The 19,795-nt window shown below is 40.8% G+C and overlaps 1 protein-coding gene across 1 annotated transcript in view; it reads right to left on the bottom strand.

Moving 5' to 3' along the window:
* Window positions 1–4,926: 4,926 nt before the first annotated feature.
* prtga (protogenin homolog a (Gallus gallus)) overlaps window positions 4,927–19,795 on the bottom strand; it is a 30,779-nt gene continuing 15,910 nt past the window's right edge. Inside the window, exons 10-19 of the mRNA XM_085761887.1 lie at window positions 18,704–18,892; window positions 11,932–12,027; window positions 11,416–11,602; window positions 10,529–10,656; window positions 10,104–10,274; window positions 7,412–7,567; window positions 6,708–6,831; window positions 6,477–6,618; window positions 5,773–5,886; window positions 4,927–5,358 (exon numbers count right to left, since the gene is read on the bottom strand). Coding sequence (XP_085618013.1) covers window positions 4,927–5,358; window positions 5,773–5,886; window positions 6,477–6,618; window positions 6,708–6,831; window positions 7,412–7,567; window positions 10,104–10,274; window positions 10,529–10,656; window positions 11,416–11,602; window positions 11,932–12,027; window positions 18,704–18,892 — 1,739 coding nt within the window. The remainder of the gene's footprint in view (window positions 5,359–5,772; window positions 5,887–6,476; window positions 6,619–6,707; window positions 6,832–7,411; window positions 7,568–10,103; window positions 10,275–10,528; window positions 10,657–11,415; window positions 11,603–11,931; window positions 12,028–18,703; window positions 18,893–19,795) is intronic.

Below are 19,795 nucleotides of genomic sequence, written 5' to 3'. Positions count from 1 at the left end.
ATATTCTTTATTTATTATCGTTTTTGTAAATTGTAGCTGAGTGACAAGACAAGGAGTGGTGTGTGTGTGTGTGTGTGTGTGTGTGTGTTTACTGAAAACTACAAGTAGTTTTAGATAAGACCAAAAGAAGTACAACACATCTAGGAAAATTCAGTTTTTGGCCATTAAAGCACAATACGCTGTGTTTTATGTTGTTACTATGACACACCCCTCAACAACAATGTGACTGTTGTGTCTCACATTGATAAATAGCAAAGAACTGCTACACTAAGATAAAGCGATAAATTAAGTGATAAAATAGAGTTCCCTTTGTATTTTAATCAACACAAGAACTCTGAACTCAAGTCTTGTAAAAGTCTTGTAAAAAGAACAGCAGATGACAACATTTTTTCTTAGATTTTTCATACTTTATTATTTAAACTGAGAATCAGATGATTTTATAATTAACCATTGTCTAAAATCTCCTATCTAAACATTTTTTGGCAAAAACCAACTTGCAAGTAATTCTGCAGACGAAGACAAACTTACAAAATATAACAAAACATGAACAGAAATGATCAGAAAACAAAAAATAATTACAAAAAGGTACATTCAGTTTTGACACCTGCTTTGTCTTTTGGGGCGGAGCAGCCGCGGGTCCCCCTGAGTTTGACTGAAAATGACCCGCAGCGCTCCACCGCACATTATTCACGCACAACGTTACTGCAAAAAAGGGAGAACGAAGAGTGGCTCTGTTCACATACAGATCACACTCTGCGTTTTATCCCTTTAAATTCACATGCTCGGACAGGAACATAATTCCAACATAACACCATTCATGGGATAAGAGGCAGTGGGACAACAACCTGGGTCCTCTCTGTGTTACATCTTGACCTCTTGACCTCGGTCTCACAGACAGTAACGACCCAGTCCTATTGCACCTGCATCTATCACATGAAAATGTAAATAATAAAAACCTGAGGTAGCACTTGTGTATCTGTAGGAGCGACAAAAAACCTAAATCAGAATCTGTTTGACATCTGTTTGGTGTAACAATCACAGCATTTGTTAGTGTTTTGAGCTCATGAATAAGCACAAGTGCTGTTTTCAGATTCTGGATCGAGGCCGTAATGCTCTGCTAATACAGATAATATGAAAACATTATTGGGTTCAAGTTAAAATGTAAATGTCTTTTCAGGATAAACACAACTCTGCTTTATCAAAAACCCATTTTATCTTGAAATAAAACATATAAGACAAAAGTCTGGATATTGGGAATAAATGGTGATTAAGAAACAGAGTAACGTTTTCCATCTGTTTTCTTGTCGTACGACACATTATACAATTGTAAAATGAGTAAGAGAACACTGAAAATGACAACATTTCACACAAAGATAGGATACTTTAAAATGGATCTCTTGCCAATATGCAACGGTGACATTAAAAAAAAATTCTTTGGTTTACGTTGTTCGCTTTTTGAAAAATAAAGTTAAACTGATTGTGTCACTTTTCATCCCAAATTTTCTCCCATGATTGAATCCTCTCTGTAGATTCCTCTGATTAAAATCACAGCAGCGTGAAAACATATGTACATCCACTGACCTTTCTGAATCTCTTTTTTGCCATAAATTCATTCAAAACTACAACAACCTCCATCGGTGAGACCTTAAATCATGAACTTCTCAAAATAAAGACTAAAAAATATGAATAAATCGTCACATGATTAACAGATTTCTTGTTTAAAATGTACTTCATTTATGTTTCTAATCAAGAAATCTCCCAAATACAAACATTTAATTCATGTGGTTAATAGTTTTTCATTCATTCACAAGGTGAAAAATCAGTGGGTGCACTTTTACACAAGGCTGCACTGTTGCTTCACAGACCACTATCAAATATAATACTGTATTTATCTCTTATTATTTTCACCTACAATGTACAGACGTCTGCTCGCAACAGTTTTCGAGGAACTCTCCCGACAGGACAATTTGGTTTTTTTTCGTGTGCATAAGACTGATTATTAATTGTCACTCTGTTTTTATCATTAAGCGCCTGTGAATCCCGCTGGCACTTCCTCAGAGTTTGAACCCACTGCTGCCGACGCTCCTTTTCGTCGCGGGTCAAGGCCACTCATGTGCAAGGCTTCGTTTGAGGAGCGGCCCCTCAACTGATCTCCAAGGCCACACTTCATCTTTGGTCTAATGTGTTTTGATTATTTCACATTCCTCAGTAACCTTCTGCCGGAGATTAGTCGAGAGGCTAAAATAAACTCAGGTAGCAAACAACTCTTTGGATACTAGCGTCACCGTCACCGCTGCACATTGGCTGATAATACAAAAACTACTTGGCAGACAAGTGCTAATCTTTATCTACTCTACAGCAAAACAAAATAACTATTTGGAACAAAAGTAACTGTAGTACATATCTTCTAACAAAAATATAGATTTTTTTGTGGTGTTCGTTAATTTCTTCACTTTCATCTCTGATTAATTAAAAACACTTCCATTGCTTTTACTGCCATCATTCTTCATGTGTTGCATCCCCATGTGGAGCTTCTCCCCCTCGGAGAGATTGGGCTTTGGTTTCGGCATCAGAGGGACGATCTCCACATTAAGGCCAATTATTATAAAGCTTTTCTATACCGACATGCCACTGCAAGCACTTCTGGTGTGAATCTTTACACGCATAAAAAGGAAGAAGTCAACAAACAAGAGTCTGTCGTAAAAAACAGACATTGTAGGACCTGAGGAGAAACTACAGAGGAGGGGGGGGTTTCCGTCTGCGAGGAGGGCAGCTACTGGCACAGATACATTCATAGCATATTCTAGTAGGCAATTACACACAACAACGGTTTAGTACTGAGAAGATACCCTGTCAGTTCACCATGTAACACTACATGACTTTTCAAATGTACTAAACCTTGTTCCCTGAGTTTAGGAAAACAACGACGACGAGACAATAACATAAATTCTTAAATGAGGTAGTATAAAACAGGATTAGCAAGGGCAGCTGCACACTGACATAGAAAACAAAAGCAGACATTCATTATTTCTTTCATACCATTACTCAATAATGGACAAAAAATAATATTATTAATACTGGCTCAGTACCTCAGCAACATCTGAGGGGATAAATAACAAACTGTATGTGTGTTTTTGATACTTCAGTCCACACAGCAGGTGGAGCGAGAGGAAAAAGCTGCAGCGCCCTTACAATCCAGTAAAATCAGGACAAAGCAAGAGAAAAAAGGACAAAATGGGATGACGATCGGGGAAAAAAAAGTCATCAGGAAGTATAAAATGCAATGCAACTGGAGCAGCGTATCACATAACATAGGTATAAGTAGTTAAATATACAGTGGGAAGTTTACCCAGAGGTAAACCGAGGTAGATAATCAGCGAAGAGGACTCACTCTTCCCTTTCGCTCCAGTGATAAACTCTCTTAAATAATGTCAGAAATGTCACTTTTTTCACATTCTTGACTCGTTTTTAAACATTCATGGTGGGTGAGATTTTTTTCTTTTCAAAAAAAAAAAAAACATAAGACAAATTAAAAGCAAATTAAGAAAACATTCATAAAAATTCCTTAAAAGAAAGTAAAAGAAAACAAATAATCCGCCCTGCCAACATTCACAGGTTGGGACATTCACACAGGTCGTTTCTTTACATCTTTCTCTCTCTCTCTCTCTCTCTTTCACACACTGACACTCAGGCCTGTGGTGTACACACAACATAAAATATCTTCAGCAGGGTTTTGTGAATGAGACCTGTACATAGTTAAAGGAATAGTAAGACAAGTTGGGAAATCTGCGTCGTATTCACTTTGGTGACGAGAGTTTAACTTACACACTCTCTCAGACATTTATCTCCCTTTCACAAAGTGAATACGCACATCGTGTCTCTAAAGGTCCAAATATTCCTTTAATTTCATGTTAATCCTCCTGCTGTCCTCCCGGGTCAAGGAAGGAAGGACAAAAGGAAGGAAGGAAGGAAGGAAGGACAAAGGGAAATAAGGAAGGAAGCAAGGATAAAGGGAAAGAAAGAAGGAAAGACGGAAGGACAAAGGGAACGATGGGAGGAAAGAAGGAAGGGAAAAAGGAAGGAAAGATAGATAGAGGGAGAGAACCATAGACTGTAAAAAGAATGGACGTAGCGTCCGTGACGTCACCCATTGGTTTTGGGGAGTCGTTTTTGTGACTCCAATATGGCGGCCTGGACAGCGCCATGTTGGATTGGCCGGCCGAGAGCCCGCCCACTGGCCTCGAAGCAGCCTGTCCACGGAGCTGCTCGGACCTGTCACTCAACGTTTCCGCGCCCTAATTGGCCAGAGTTTTAACCTTATAACAGTAAAACGGTAGAGTTAAAAAAAAAATTCACCCCCCTCAGAGTGTGTGCAGGGGTAGAAACTATCGATTGAGACGAAAAAACGTTCTGACACCAGGCTTTTAACATGTTTACTGAGGATGTAAAGTCGGCGATTTTAACATGGGGGTCTATGGGGAATGCTCCCTTCTGACACCAGCCCCCAGAGGAATCCGAGGGGATTGCAGTTTTTTGAACGCGGAAGTGAGCTTCACTTCTCAGACCGACAACTGCCCCCTTGGAGAGAACAGATTGGGTCAAAAAAGAAGGAAGAAGTAAGGACGAAGGGAAGGAAGGGAGGGAGGCAAAAAGGATTGTGGAAAGAAGGAAGGGAAAAGGGAAGGAAAGAAAGATGGAAGGAGAGAAAAGACCAGGTCAACTGGATCAAAAGAGGAAGGAAGGAAAGAAAGAAGCAAGGGAAAAAGGATTGTGGAAAGAAGGAAGGGAGAATGGAAGGACAGAAGGAAGGACGGAGGAAGTGAACAGGTTGGACAACAGGAGGGTTAATTAATCTGTGAAAATAGAAACGTGTAGCACCACGGCCTTCACACACACACACACACACACACACACCTGCAGACACACTCACACGCTCAGAGAGAGTGCAGACTGGGAGCCTCGCTGGGCGTCATGGTGACAACATCCGTTCTCCTTCAGCTCCGCCCGACTCTCCTCCTCCTCCTCCTCCTCCTCCTCGTGCTGCGGCTCTTCGGCGGCGTCGCTGCAGTCCGAGCCGCTGCCGTCCCGCCCGCTGGACGGAGACGACGGCCGGCTGCTGCTGCTGCTGCTGCTGCTGGCGCCGGACAGCAGCGTGGTCATCTCCGTCTCGTCGTGAGAGTAACGGCCCGAGTCGCCGGTTTCGTGGCTGCCCTCGCTGTTGGAGGATCCCTCCGTGTCGCCGGGACGACCGAGCAGAGCCTGCAGAGTGGCGTGCTGGTCCTGAGCGACGGACAGCTCCTCCTCGTAGGTCAGCACCGTGGTGCCGGGCGGGTAGGGCGCCGCGCTGTGTCTCATAGTCTGCTGCTGCTGCACAGAGAGAGAAGTGTTTTACAGGAAGTTTAAGTTGTCTCTGTGTCATTAGTCGGCGCTTTGGAAGAAAGTTTGATACTGTATTTATATTCTTTAATGCATCTTCTGAAAGCTGAATTCATGTTTGCCAACCACAAAATGAGTTCCTTCTTAGTTTTACTGCTGCTCTAACATTAAAATTTCCAAGACGAGAACAACTTAAGCTGTGTCTTTGTTCTTTTTCACTGCTTTTATTGTTTTTAATTGTCTTTACTTATTCCTTTTTATTTATTACCTATTGTAAAGCACTTTGGTTCACCGAAAGGGTTGCTGTAAAGGTCTGTATAAATAAATAAAGTACATTTACATTTATCTACAAATTACTGATGGAAATGTTACAAACATGGTTCTTCACTCTCTTACCTGTAACGTCTTATTGTCCTTTTTCACATTATTGTTGAAAGAAAACCACTTCTTCTTCTTCTCAACACTGGGCTGAACAGGACCGAGACAATTGATGATGAGGTTTGTTCCCCCCTAAAAAGAGAAATAAATGTTGTAGTTTCAGTATCAATATGTATGACTCACACCCAGAACACATGAAATAAAACTGAAAGTTGTTCGAGAGGCTATTTTGTTCAGGAACATCCGGTACTTTCTTTCATTCTGATCTCCTCAGGCTCCTCAAGTTATTTTCATTGAATATACAATTTTCATAACATCTGTCTGCAAATGTCGGTAACCCTTTAATTTACAGGACGCTAATTATGTGATAATGTCTAGAAATAGCCAAGAAATAACAGTGAATTTAAAGGACTTGATGGAGAAAATTCTGGCCTTTCCCAAAATTTTCAAAGCATAAAAAGCATGTGTAACCTTTTGCCTTTATGAAAAACATGGCATTACTATGAAATTGACTGTTATTTCTAGGCTATTTCTTGACATTACTACGCTATTAATTGTTATTTCTTGACATCATCACGTAATTAGCGGCTTGTAAATTAAAGGGTTACCTAAATGTCTAATGGAGTATGTATCCCTGTTTCAAATGTCGTGTTTCCTCAAAGTATAACAACATTATATTAACATTTATGAGACTACAATACTGTTATAAGTGTTAATTTTACCTTGGTATCGATGAAATGGTTTTGACTCATCATTGGTACGGTCACATCGGCGTTCTCCGGTTGTCCATCAGAGCCCAGATGTCCCGCAGCCGAGGCGGAGGTGCTCACTCCTTCTCCGTATGTTTTCACTGCTGACAGTTTCCTGAAGGGAAAAACAAACATGATATTACTGTAGTAGAAAGAGGATACTCAGAGACGTTAGGGCTGAATTACTGTGTTCGGAGTACATACCTGTTTTTGCCTCTGCAGACAATGATGAAAGCACAAATGATGATGCAGATGAGAGCGATGCACACGCCCACAGTGATCCCCGTCATTGACTTCTGGTCCAGGTGGTAGAAACCATCAGAAAAGGCTGCGAGGGATGAGGCAACATCGTCAGATTAGATTAATTTTATTTCGAACATGTCTAAATGAAATAAAGAAATAAAGAAAAAAAAACATATATACTGTATACATACATCATCAAATCATATATACACAAGCTTGAAACAGGAGTGGGAAGAAGTATGCACTTTTTTTTTTAATTCCCACCCCTTTCTACTCATCATAGTTTATATATCTAACTGTCTATCTACTACATCTTTATCCATATCAATATATATATACTACATATTTATCCATATCAATATACTACATAGATATCCATATCAATAAACATATTTACCACATCCAGTAAATTATATAATCATTGGCCTACATATACTACATAATTATCCATATCAGCTTATAATATCCGATATCATTAGCATTTTTTTTATCCCTCATCTTCCATATACCTATTGAGAAATATTTTTTTGTACCTCTTTTTAAATATATTTATATTTGTACTTTTACATTAGATGCATAACTTGTGAACACCATCTTTCAGTTTCAACAGACTCGTATCGTTGTGTATTGAGTGATGGTGTGAGAACGGCGATGACGGCACCGACCTGTGGAGTGGCGGGGGTCCGACGTGAGATCTGGCCGTACTGTCAGCTCCAGAGTGTGTGAAAACGGTCCGTCACCCATGTTGTTGGATGCTGAGATTTTCACCAAGTAAACCTGACCGGGCTTCAGGTTCTCCAGCAGCGCCATGGTGATGGTTCCTGTTGGTGAGATTTCACATTGTGAACACGCTGCTCAAACAGGATGTTCTTCTTATCCACACATCTGTTTTAACACGATGGCTCGATCAGTTTATACAAGTTTTTCCTGAGTTGGTGATTATCTACTAAAGTTTAAAGCAGAAGTAAGCGATATTTTTGTGTTAATATAAGTCTTAAATAGTTATATCTTCCGACAGCAATCACTTACATAGAGTGTTTGGACTGAAACACGGGTCTGTCAGTCACTCTGCTCTGCTCTGAGCCGAAGAGAAAACATTTATCGTATCCTAAAGTTTTTATCCAATGAGGAGAGAGAACGGCATGCAGGGCTGTGTGTTCGATCTGGTACGAGTTCACGGGTTGGAAGTTACGAGTGGCCGTTATAGTGACTTTCACAGGTAAAACAGGTCGGAAAAACACGAGTGGGTTGCCTGGAACGCTACAAAGTCGTAAGTCGTGACTTGAAGCTGTAATTTACGGTTTCAAAAGCCTGCCTGGAACGCAGCATTAGCCAAAACGACCGGATCGCTTACTTCTACTTTAAGATGATCACATTACTACAGTAACATTTTTTGTTGTGGAAATTTCATCTGCTTACTTGTTGAGAGAAAATGACAACATTTCACACAAAGATAGGATGCTTTAAAATGGATCTCTTGCCAATATACAAACATTTTTCCCATGACTGAATCCTCTCTGTAGATTCCTCTGACTAAAACCACAGCAGCGTGAAAACATCTGTACATTCACTGACCTTTCTAAATCTCTTTTTTTTTGTTGCCATAAATTCATTCAAAACTACAACAACCTCCATCTGTGAGACCTTAAAGCAGATAACAGCGGCACGGCCGTTTCGGCTAATGCTGTGTTCAAGGCAGGCTTTTGAAACCGTAAGTTACAGCTTCAAGTCACAACTACGACTTGGTAGCGTTCCAGGTAACCCGTAGCTCGTGTTTTTACCGTCCTGTTGTCTGTGAAAGTTCCCTATAACGGCCACTCGTAACTTCCGACCCGTGAACTCGTACCAGATCGAACTGGTATGACTTCACAGGAAGGAAAAACACAAAGTACGAGTTTCCTTGAACGCACCATGAGTTAGCAGCCCCCGCCCTTGTCAGGCATCAATTGGTCCTCGTGCTACGTCACCACATTCACGCGCATCCCTTGGCTGCACACACAGCCCTTCATGCCGTTCTCTCCCCTCATTGGATAACACTTGTATCCCACAAGGAAAATTTTCTCCTCGGGTTACAGCAGAGCAGAGTGACGGAGAGACTCGTGTTTAGGCTGAAATACTTCATGTAAGTGATTGCTGACGGAAAAGAGGACTATTTAGGACTTATATTAACAAAAACATTCCACTGATATCTGCTTTAAATCACGAACATCTCAAAATAAGGACTGTAATCCTACATCCTACAGTCAACATTTATGTTGTGGAAATTTCATCTGCTTACTTGTTGAGAGTTAGATGAGAAAATTAAAACGACTCTTAAAACTATTCCATAATAATATCAAGCTGCAAATCATCATTTTGTTTTTTAAAGACTGGAAACAACAGCTCATAGCTCTGTCCAAAGGACAAGAGACTTTATTTTTAAACAATAAAACAGTATATAGCTCTGTTTGTTTAATAGGTTGCTGTGTTTTTCTTAACTTTTTTGGTCGGACAATTGTTCAGCTTCTAATTGTGAATTTCTGATGAAGTGAAACACACAACCAATAAAAACATGGCTCTCTGCTGAGAGCTGATATGTGGGAGCAGCCTGGGGTGGGGTCAGGGGATCAGAGCCATACACATTCCCCTGTCCAGTATCACCCAGTGTCCAAACCAGCAACCGAAGGGGGATGGGTGTTCAGTTAGAAGTGATAGGGGGCTGGGCTGAGTTGGAGGGGCTTTTTGTGATCGGCTTTACTTTTGACCCCTTGGATGGCAATAAAGAGTAAAAGTTCTGTGTCTTTCCTGTTTTTGAGTTATCGGCACTAAAAAAAAATCCTACGCTCACTCACAAACCAGATACAACAACAGCTTTACAGTTACTGACTCTTGTTTTGGAGACAAATGTTTGATTTACCAAGACTTATGTAGGATTGTTCATTTGTTCATACCTGTATTCTTTTCTGCATAGTTATAAACACAATGCAACGGGATGTAATGTACAAACTCTAATATAGCAGTTGCCTGTGTTTTGCTTATTTACAATGAATTTAAAGCTGGATTCGTCTATATTTTGCAAATAGATCAACACCTGAGAAGAGAGGACTGAGTGCATTTGACTCTGCTGCATTGCTGATGGGAATCTGTGGTCTTTGTTTGTAAAGGGTCAAAACGCCGAACCAGAGTGAGCTTGACCTGTCCTGGCACCATTCAGAGATCACAATGAACAGAGACACGGACTGGACGATGAATTACTGATTTCCAATGGACCTTTTTATCTTCGACAGGAGAAGAGTCTTTTGTGTGTCCCCGTCCCCTTCACATCTGTGTAACCTCTTTCTCTCACACTTTCTCTTTTCACTCTCTCCTCCTCCTCACCTTCTCTTTGCAGCACTTGCCATTCACCGGCTATCCATTCATGTCTGGAGGCGTACAGGATTGTGTAGTGTGTCACTGATAAGTTGGGTTCATCTGGGGGTTTCCACGAAACCAGCGCGGTGTCCACCTCGATCAGAGTCGCTTTCACATTGGAAGGAGGAAGCATGGGAGCTGTGTGTAGATGGATGGAGAGAATATGGTCAAATAAAAACACTATGGACACTAAAAAAGAGGTTGTCTTTTCATAATTGTGAACATTGACATGTTCACACTAACAACAAATGAAGAAATCACTTTAAAAAATACATTTTCCTCACAAAACAGCATCAGTATGTAGTGCAGCCTCATCAAAATCAAATAAAAACAGACACTTCATACAGAGTACACAGTGAACAGTCAATGATATTAAATGTTTTAGTTCTCACCTTCAGGGAACGTGCTCTGATAGACGACGGGGCTCCAGGGACTGGACAGCTGATCAATGTGGAGACGAATAGCAAATTCATATTTGGTGTTTGGTTCCAGATCTCGCACCAGGAGGTGTTGTTCATTCCTGCAGAGTCAAGACATGACACATGCTTAAAGGACCAGTTCAGTGATTTGCTGAGGTTTAAAGATGTTGATTGTGCATGTGCACATCATACTGATAAAATTCAGTCAATTTTACTTTGGTCAAAGTTTATTTGACATGTCTCTCTTGAATTTCACAATCCTGCTCATCCTGCTCATTGTTTACTTGGTGTTTGGGGTGAACTGCCCCTTTAGAAACGGCCAACAGATGGTGACATAGAGCTGTGCTGGCAGTGAGGCTGGCGGGACTGGACAACACAGAAATACTGGTGACCTGTAAACTTTACCAGAACAAGTGGTTGTCATGAAGTGAGACTTATCAAATGGCCTTCTATGATACATAATCATTTTATCCTCTATTTTCTTTTCGTCTTTTCATACTTGGATTGTTTTTACTTTGTTCTGTTTTGCCTGGTTTCTACGATCTTTATTGTTTTTATCTTATTTTGTAAGATTTATTTTATTGTCTCGTAAAAGCATATTGTAACATTGCTTTTATAAGTGCTTTATAAATAAAAGTATTATTATTATCATTTAGCTGATTTTATGCTGTTGTCATAAACTACTGCCAGCAAGAGAAGATTGTGTCGAGATAAGGTCTGATCTATGGCATCGGCACGAAGCTATCATGCAGTTAGCCGTGCAAAAACACACAGCTGCATGTTTTAATCATCTAGTCTCTTATTTCTTTTCTCTGCCACATGAACCTAGTAACGCTGCTTTAAATGAAAGAAGTTCTCACGTCTGCAGGTAGAGCACCAGCGAGGCGTTCTGGAGGCCCACTGGGTTGCAGCGGACGGTGTAGTTGACCGCGTTGCTGGAGGTGAAGGCCGGTCGGCCCCAGTGCAGAAACACGGCGGACGAGCTGTTAGCCTTGGCGTTCACGTTGTGTGGAGGTGGCGGAGGCGGCACGAGGCGATCTCGAACAGCTGAGAGACACATGGACAATAATGGGCCTGTGAATATTCTCATTTGTCCAGGTCATAGTATCTCAAGGAAATTTAAATCGAATGCAACTGGACTTGGTCTGGACACATTTGACCAAGCTGGGACTGGTCCGATGTGTACATGAACTGATGAAGCCTCTTGGGTGCGAGGTGAAACGTCTTCCAAGACAAATAACCAAGTCCAGTTGCATTCGATTTAAATTTCCTTGAGATCGATATTCAGTTTTATGACAAGTGCAAATAAAAGCAGCACTATCATAATGTATAGTATGCAAATGAATTTAGTTTTTAAGGATTATTGTGAGACTTACAGACGCATCCGGGGGTGCTGATAGTCTGATCAGCCTGGTAGCCATCTCCGACAAAATTGTAAGCCAGAAGTTTAACGTGGTACTTCTTCCTTGGGTCTTCATTGAGATAGAGACAGAGAGAGAAAAACCAAAATGTGTCAATTAAACATCATGTAAAATGTGAAAAACAAACTTCTTGGTCTATTTGGACTCTCTGATCCCATCTGGTTATAATTCATCACAATGCCAGATGACGTTGTGGTTCCTACAGGAAGCAGCAGGGCGGCGCTACGTGAAGAAGTGCTGGACTAGAAGTGCGTAGGTGTGGGGTCAGAGAGGTTTTTTCGGGTTTGATAATGTGGTGGGAACAAGAGGGTGAGGCGGCGGCCTGACAGATGCTCGGTGTCGTGAGTCCTTTGGTCAGTTTCTGCAGCAGAGCACAAGAGCCGCCGCTGCACTATCCATCACCCTGTCACCAAGTCTTTTCAGTGCAAATAAAAAAGACCCAGCCTCTCTCCAGCCCCGGTCAGGCCTGCTGGTCAGTGGTCAGCCGCCGCCTATTTAGGTCCACAATCTGGGGGTTAAATTGACGGACAAAATCCCCTGGGAAGGACACGGCTGACGGTCAACAGCAGTTCTAGGCCTCAGTGACCCTGAAGAAACCTCTTGAACAAAAGCCATCTGACCAAATGTCCCTTTTACCCCTTAAAAGAATAATGACGAGGGTCCGATTTAAATGTTGCATGTATTATCAATATTGTGAGTCATTTAGAGAAACTGTTGCAATGATCTCAAGTTCTGTACAAATATATTCCAATTCAAGAAAATGTTAAAAGAAATAACAATCAGAATGTAATTAATGACTCACAAACTCTTTTTATTAATGAAAAAATGTCAGATTGAAACTTTGTTTTGTTTGTTTACTATATCCTAAGACTGTTGCTCAGTCACAGAATATTTCAGAATAATTACATAATGAGCGAAGGGCAGGCAATATAACATGTATCTTGTCCCTGCTCCTTTCCAACCAGGGAATAAGAAAGTGTTGTGTTTTGGTATGTTTATGGGAAAAAGTCTTGAAATGACTTTGGCTGGAACAAAATGAAATGAAATGAAAATGAAATTGATAAATTACGTAGAATGTGTTGATAGAATGGAACAAGTTATGTATTTACTGATTAGCTATATACTGTAGGTGACAGCGGTAAAATCTAGTAATAGTCAGTGAATATCAACTGTTGACTGGTTAAAATGCTGGATTATACATGTAGATGTCAGTCTAATCCAGTGTTTGCAGGCCTGTTGTTATTTTGACCTTCCAGAAATATCGCTCAAACTTGACATTTGCATCAAACACGAACCATCTTCATCTTATCTCTAAAAGTCTTTCTATTAAAGTTTGAGACATTTAGGGGGCTCGGAGAAGAGGGAGACCACAGGAGATGAATCGGTGTTCACAGAGGTTATTGGGAGGTTTTTTGGGAGGAGGGGGGGGGGGTTAAGTCGAGCTACTCCCACCCCCCATGCAGCCCTGAGGAGTTTCAGTGGAGCCAGAGCAGGGCTAGCAGGTCAGGCCGAGATAAAACTTTGAAAGAATCTGGGGTCATGGCTGTGGAATATGAGATGAGTTTCTTTTTTGCATTGCCTGCATCTTGAGCAGCCATTTTTTTTCCCATTAACAGTAAAGACTAAGCAAAAATATTTAATTAACATACTAATGATGGATTTCTGGGCAGCAAATAAAGGTTTGATGATCGGCATTAAAACAAGTAACTTTGTTTGAGTACATCTTTGCAACAAGATAAATGAAATCACAAAGTCTGTGTAACTTTAGTACAAACTACTACTCTGTTATCCAAACTTTCTGAGCGGTTTGTTGAGCCTGTCCACCTCTAAAGAGGAGCAGGCATGTAGCGTGCACCTCTCCACAGCCCCACAGTACAATGGATGTGCCGTAATTATGCGAGAGAGGAGCTCTGCGAGGGGGGAAGCTGTGACATCTGGGCCACGACCTTTGACATGGAATCTTGGCAAGCTAAATCCTGCAAAAGGAGGAGGGTTACGGCGCTCGCTCTGAAGGGGGAGGGTCAAGCAGAGGAAGTGAGTGGAAAAACAGGGAAACACCAAGAGTCAGAATAAAATGAAACCTAATGGGGGATGACGCAGTGCTCTGATAAGAGAAACAACACAGTGGACAGATTTGTTGTTGACACCTGAAGCTCTCGACAACATTTAGATATGATTATCCAGTTTGAATAGATCTTCATCTGAAAGATCCGATTAGATTGATCTTTTAATGTATGCCGTTGCACTGTTTACTTCTGTAATCGGTCATGTTGTTGAATTAATGCTTTATAATTGGTACACACTTTTAAGCATTAGTTAAGCCTTAATAAATACAGAATTCTTCATTTATAACGCATGAATACTCATTAATATGTAGTTTATAAACACAGAGATTAAACATGTTTTACTCATCACTGATAAGCACTAACTGTATTTATAAACTACATGCTAATGAGTATTTATGCGTTATAAATGAAGAATTCAGTATTTATTAAGGCTTAACTAATGCTTAAAAGTGTGTACTTATTATAAAGCGTTACCAATACATAAATAATAAACCAGTTTGGGGAGTTTCCATCTTTGTAAAATTTGCAACATTAGTTTTGTGATAAATCTCTTTCATAACCAAGCAAATTGGTATCAAAACGGAAATATCTCTAAATGAATCAATATCGAATTGAATCGGGAACTTGTGAAACAGTAGTGTTACCCAGTCCTAAAAGTCACCAGTTATTATTATCTCCTGTGGTGCACACAAACAAACAACAGCAAAATTAGAAACAGAGTCTAATGTGAGTGAGTGTGACTTTTCCATCTGTACCATCTACGTCTTTTCTTGTTTACTGGTAGCAAATCAAATTATATTAATTTTACAGTGACGCAAAACAGACAACAGTAGCCGATCCATCTACACTTCTGGAAATACTTATATTTGGCATTTTAGGTTTAACTAAATTAACTGACGATCAAAATAGCTGCCAATAAACTGTCAATTGATCAGATGATTGTTTCAGCATGACTTGATAGAGCATTGGAAACAAACTTCTGTACACTAAATGTATTAGGACATGTGCTGCAATGAACTGTACGTGTTATTCCTTGAGTGGAGTCCTTCCCTGTGAGAGAATCCCACATGGCCCTTTTCCCATAAATTATGCTGTTTGTATTTAAGACATATTTGAACCATTTGTAGTGACCCCTTTTTACAGCCAAAATGCAGATCCTGTTGGCCTCTGAGGTTTTGTTGAGCCTTGCAAAAGGCCCCCCAGGCTGCAGCAAACCAGGCCTGAACAGGGGCCATAAATGTCAACTCCTGTATGAACCCTCACACCAGCATCTATCATCTCTCTCTCCTCCCCCCTCTCTCTCTCTCTTTTGCCCTTACTCACACAAATCAACACACACACACGCACACACATACAAGTAAAAATGACCTTTTTAAAATGTCGTGTGCACAACTGCAGATAAATCTACAGTTGTGCACACAGCTCTGCCTGGTGCCAACAGGTATGGGAGGTATTTAAACCCCGACTACGACAACATGTTCCCCTCATGGGCCGTGCAGAGAGTACACATGTAAGGGAAGGTCACATCTCTGTGTCATTTATACCCGACCGGAGCCCCTCACACACACATTCCTGTCTCCCAGGGTGTGCTTTCAATCATCCGAATCGTCATAAGCGATAATTTAACTGCGACTCACTCAGAGCATGTTCCTCTGCTGCTGTACACGGAGCTGGATGCACAGTATCCACAGTTTTGTCGCAGTTGATAGTTTAGAAATCAATGCTATTGGCAAAAAAGGGGATGGCTGCTGTGTACAACATTTCAGCAATTATAGGAAATGCAATTTACTGTACAAGCAGATTTAATTTGCAGGATCCCCTGCTGAGATAATCAACATTGAGCATTTGGTAGTCTTGAAGATAATGTGGAATATCTGGATATACTGTAAATAGTTGAAGCATAGACGTGCAGGAAGTAGGAGCAATAGGAACAGACATTTAAAAATCTATGAAATAATTCTCACAGTTCAACTTTCTGTGTATTAAAGCACAGAAAACAACAGAAAAAATGAATCAACCAAAGATCTCTTCATTCAGCTGTCATTACTTGAAGTGAACAACTTAAGCTGGGTAAAAGCAGCAGAGACATCGCTGCATTCATTCATAATTAAATAGTTCAATAACTGTCTTAACAGCTAATACAGTAAATAACCATTCTGGATACAGAGAAGTTACTGTCGAGTCGAAAGGAGCCTTTTAAAAAGCAACTTCTCAAAGAAATACCTTTCTTCCTCATGCAAATAAAGAATTACATGCATTAGCAAGAAACCACAAACTTGCACAGATTGATACATTCTTACTATTGAATGAGTTCACCGACTTTTTATCTTGTCATCATTTGTGTTACAATCAGATTAGCTTTTAGCATTTGGCATAGATTCGTATCAGGAGTGCCCAAATTTTCAGAAATGTTTAAATTTCTTGTATCCATTTTTCAAGTTTTTCAAGTAAAATTTTAATCTAAGGTCTTTGAATTCTGCCATATCAATAGATGTGTCTCACTTCTGACAAATGGTGCTGCAGCTGTGGTAATCAAAAAGTAATGTCTTTAAGAAGGAAGTAATGGAGAAAAAAAAGCTTCAAAGACATTCAGTCAGATTCCTGCAGCACAGCTTTCAGGATGTTGGCACACAGGTCAGATACTTCACTTTGCACCTCTCCCCTCATGCTCCTCAGTTCTGCAGCTAATTCATGAGAAAAAGATCTCAGACCAGCAAGATAGTGAGCTCACAAGACCAGCTCATTGTTTGGCCCACGGCTCAGTTGGTGAGAGGCTGCATTTCCTTAATGCCCTGGCTAATAAACTATCTTTGTGGCTCTCCAAGCCAAACACAATGAGAGTCTTTGATGTCAATGCTCCTCCAGCAACACCGCTCAAAGCAGTCATAAAACACATAGTAAATCAGCCTCCACAAAACAGCTCCCCTCTCTTCACAACACAGCCCTGCAATGCTCCTTTATCAAAGAGGAACAAAAAGATCATTCTTTTTATTCAGCTAAAGCTCTGTTTTTGATGTCCGAAGCTAATCTTGCTGATTGCCTTAATAATTTAATCAGCTGATAACTTCCTCTTCTTCGCACATTTATTCATTATTCAGATCGATCTGATTAAGGAAGAAGGAACTTTGAGGGGGGAAAAAAAACATCCATGTGACTTTTATGAACTGCTACGACTCCTCGGCATTATAAACAACAATACAATCATTAAGCCAATAAAATTACATCATATGCAGGAATTTAAATGAATTATATCAGCAGTAGTTGTTGGCATCGGTCAAAATAACAGCTTAAACTATTGAACTAAATATCTAACCAACTAAATGCCTGCAGGAGTTAGAGTTAACACCTATAGTAATTTATAGTTCCTCCTCATCTCTCTCTCTCTCTCTCTCTTTGTGATCCTGTTCCAGCGCTGAGCTTCCTGATTTACAAGTCAGCTGCTGACCACCTGGTTGACCCCTCTGGCCACAGATGGTCAGTTGTCCGCTGCATTGGCCTGAGCCCCCTCTCCTCTCCCAAACAAAAAAAGCCAAAATGAATCTGACCTAAAGGCCAGAAGAGCTGTGATATGCCCCAAACACATCAGCAGCTGCTGGAAGACACACACACACACACACACACACACACACACACACACACTAGAGCCCTGGACAGAGGTTGGGGGTCATGGTAGTGGGATGTGTTGCTGTTCTATTCCACGCTTCATGAAGCTCTGACCAACACATGACAAGCCTTAAGCTAATTAAAGGGATACTTCACCCCAAATCAATGATTCACCAATTTTCTACTCACTGTCATGCCAAGGAAGGGTTCGGAGAACTTTCTGAGTCATCAAAACGCTTTCGTAGTTCCAGGGGGGGTCCGGCTGGCAACGGATTTTCATATAATGGCGGTGGATAGAGTTCACTTTCGAATCGTCCAAAACACAAACTATGAAACATCCAAATACCTCCATACTGCTCATCCGTACTGACCCAAGTGTCCTGAAGCCGCCACATGGAAAAGTTGTTCGGAAAAAATAAATTTGGATCTCTGTTTTTAACCTTGTTGTAGCAGTAGCTCCCAGTGGCTGTGCGAGATTTTCTGTGAGGTGTTCTTCCGTGTTTACATCATACATCCAATGGTTTACGACGATGAACAAACATCTTGCAGCAAATCTCATCAACACATCAACAGAGCCACTGGGAGCTACTACTACAACAAGGCTAAACACAGAGATCAAATTAAATTTTCCCGAACAACTTTTTCATGTGGCGGCTTCAGGACACTTGGGTCAGTACGGACGAGCAGTATGGAGGTATCTGGATGTTTCATAGTGTGTGTTTTGGACGATTCAAAAGTGAGCACTATCTGCCGCCATTATATGAAAATCCGTTGCCAGCCGGACCCCCCCCGGAACTACGAAAGCGTTTTGATGACTCAGAAGGTTCTCCAAACCCTTTCTTGGCATGACAGTGAGTAGAAAATTGGTGAATTATCGATTTTTGGTGAAGTATCCCTTTAATTAGTCATAAGCTCGGTTCCTGCTTTTAACCACATTTTTCCACCATGAACTATTATTACACCAAAGACTTTATGAGCTTGAATAATGTAACTTGACTGTTAAAACACGCAGGTTTGTAGTGAATCTCTTTGGGAAAATGATGTAAAGTAAAACTCACCGAGGCCTCCGATGGTGTGTCTGTTATCCAAGGCTCGTAGCTGAACCGGGGCGTTCTCCGGTTGGCTCTCCTCGTGGTAGAAGAGTCTGTAGCCTTGTACGCCAGCTGAGTTTCTGGGTGCTAACTTCCAGCTCACCAAAATAGTGGTGCAGTTTAAAGGCTCCAAACTGAGCTCGGGAGCCGTAGGAACTGTTGAGAAAAGATTCACAAAAACATTTTACATGACAGTTTCATCGAGATATCGCTCTGTAAATTAAAATAAATGAGGCTGCCGGCATTTTTTTCATTTTCATACTGTGCTACAGCAAATTATCGTGATACTTCCTGAGTTTTATCTACAGCAAACAAGACGTCAAAGTCAACGCTTGTTCTTAGAAAACTTGAAACCGTGTTGACGAGTGTTTACGTGATGGACGGAGGAGCTTTTACTTTGAAAAGTGAAACTACCATCTGATGCCTCACCAGCTGTTTCACACTCAGTGCAGACCAAAGACGGCCACACTAATAGTCAAGGGAGAGATTTCACACATTTTTATTTTAGGAATGAGGAGAATGGAGTTTACCAATCGAAGGCTCCTGTGTGAGTTTAAACTGGAGACGGGGGGAGAAATAGAGATGGGCAGGAAAAACGAATCCTCCCCTCCTCCCGCCTCAGAGCTTCAGATGTAGCTCTAAACAGCCATATACTCTTTCCCACCCGGAGGCCTGAGTCGCTCCCTTTATGACCCATGACTGAAACCCTTCCAGTGTCACTGACAGTGGGGGGCAAAGGTCACAGAGTAACAAACGCAATGCCTTAACAAGATTATTAGAGGAAGCTCCTCTCTTTGCTCTGACCCATGGTTTAAACTGAGGAGTTCAGTGATAATGTTGATTTTTGTGTCAAGTTCCTTTATGTGTAGATGTTTTTTTTATTTTTTGTTTTTTAAATGTGCCTGTACATTTGAAATTCTAAAAAAATCACAAAATTTGATGTCATATTTGTAGTTACACACTGCTATTTCAGAAATCATGAAGACAAACTGCTAACACTTTATTTGACGGCTATCTCTATAACGCATTATAACCATACTTATAATGAGTTATATAATA

Source organism: Trachurus japonicus, chromosome 3 (genome assembly GCF_045865225.1).
Source record: "Trachurus japonicus isolate A0001 chromosome 3, Traja_1.0".
NCBI lineage: Eukaryota > Metazoa > Chordata > Actinopteri > Carangiformes > Carangidae > Trachurus > Trachurus japonicus.
Note: the sequence above shows the minus strand (reverse complement) of the source record. Positions and strands in the feature narration are given on the sequence as shown.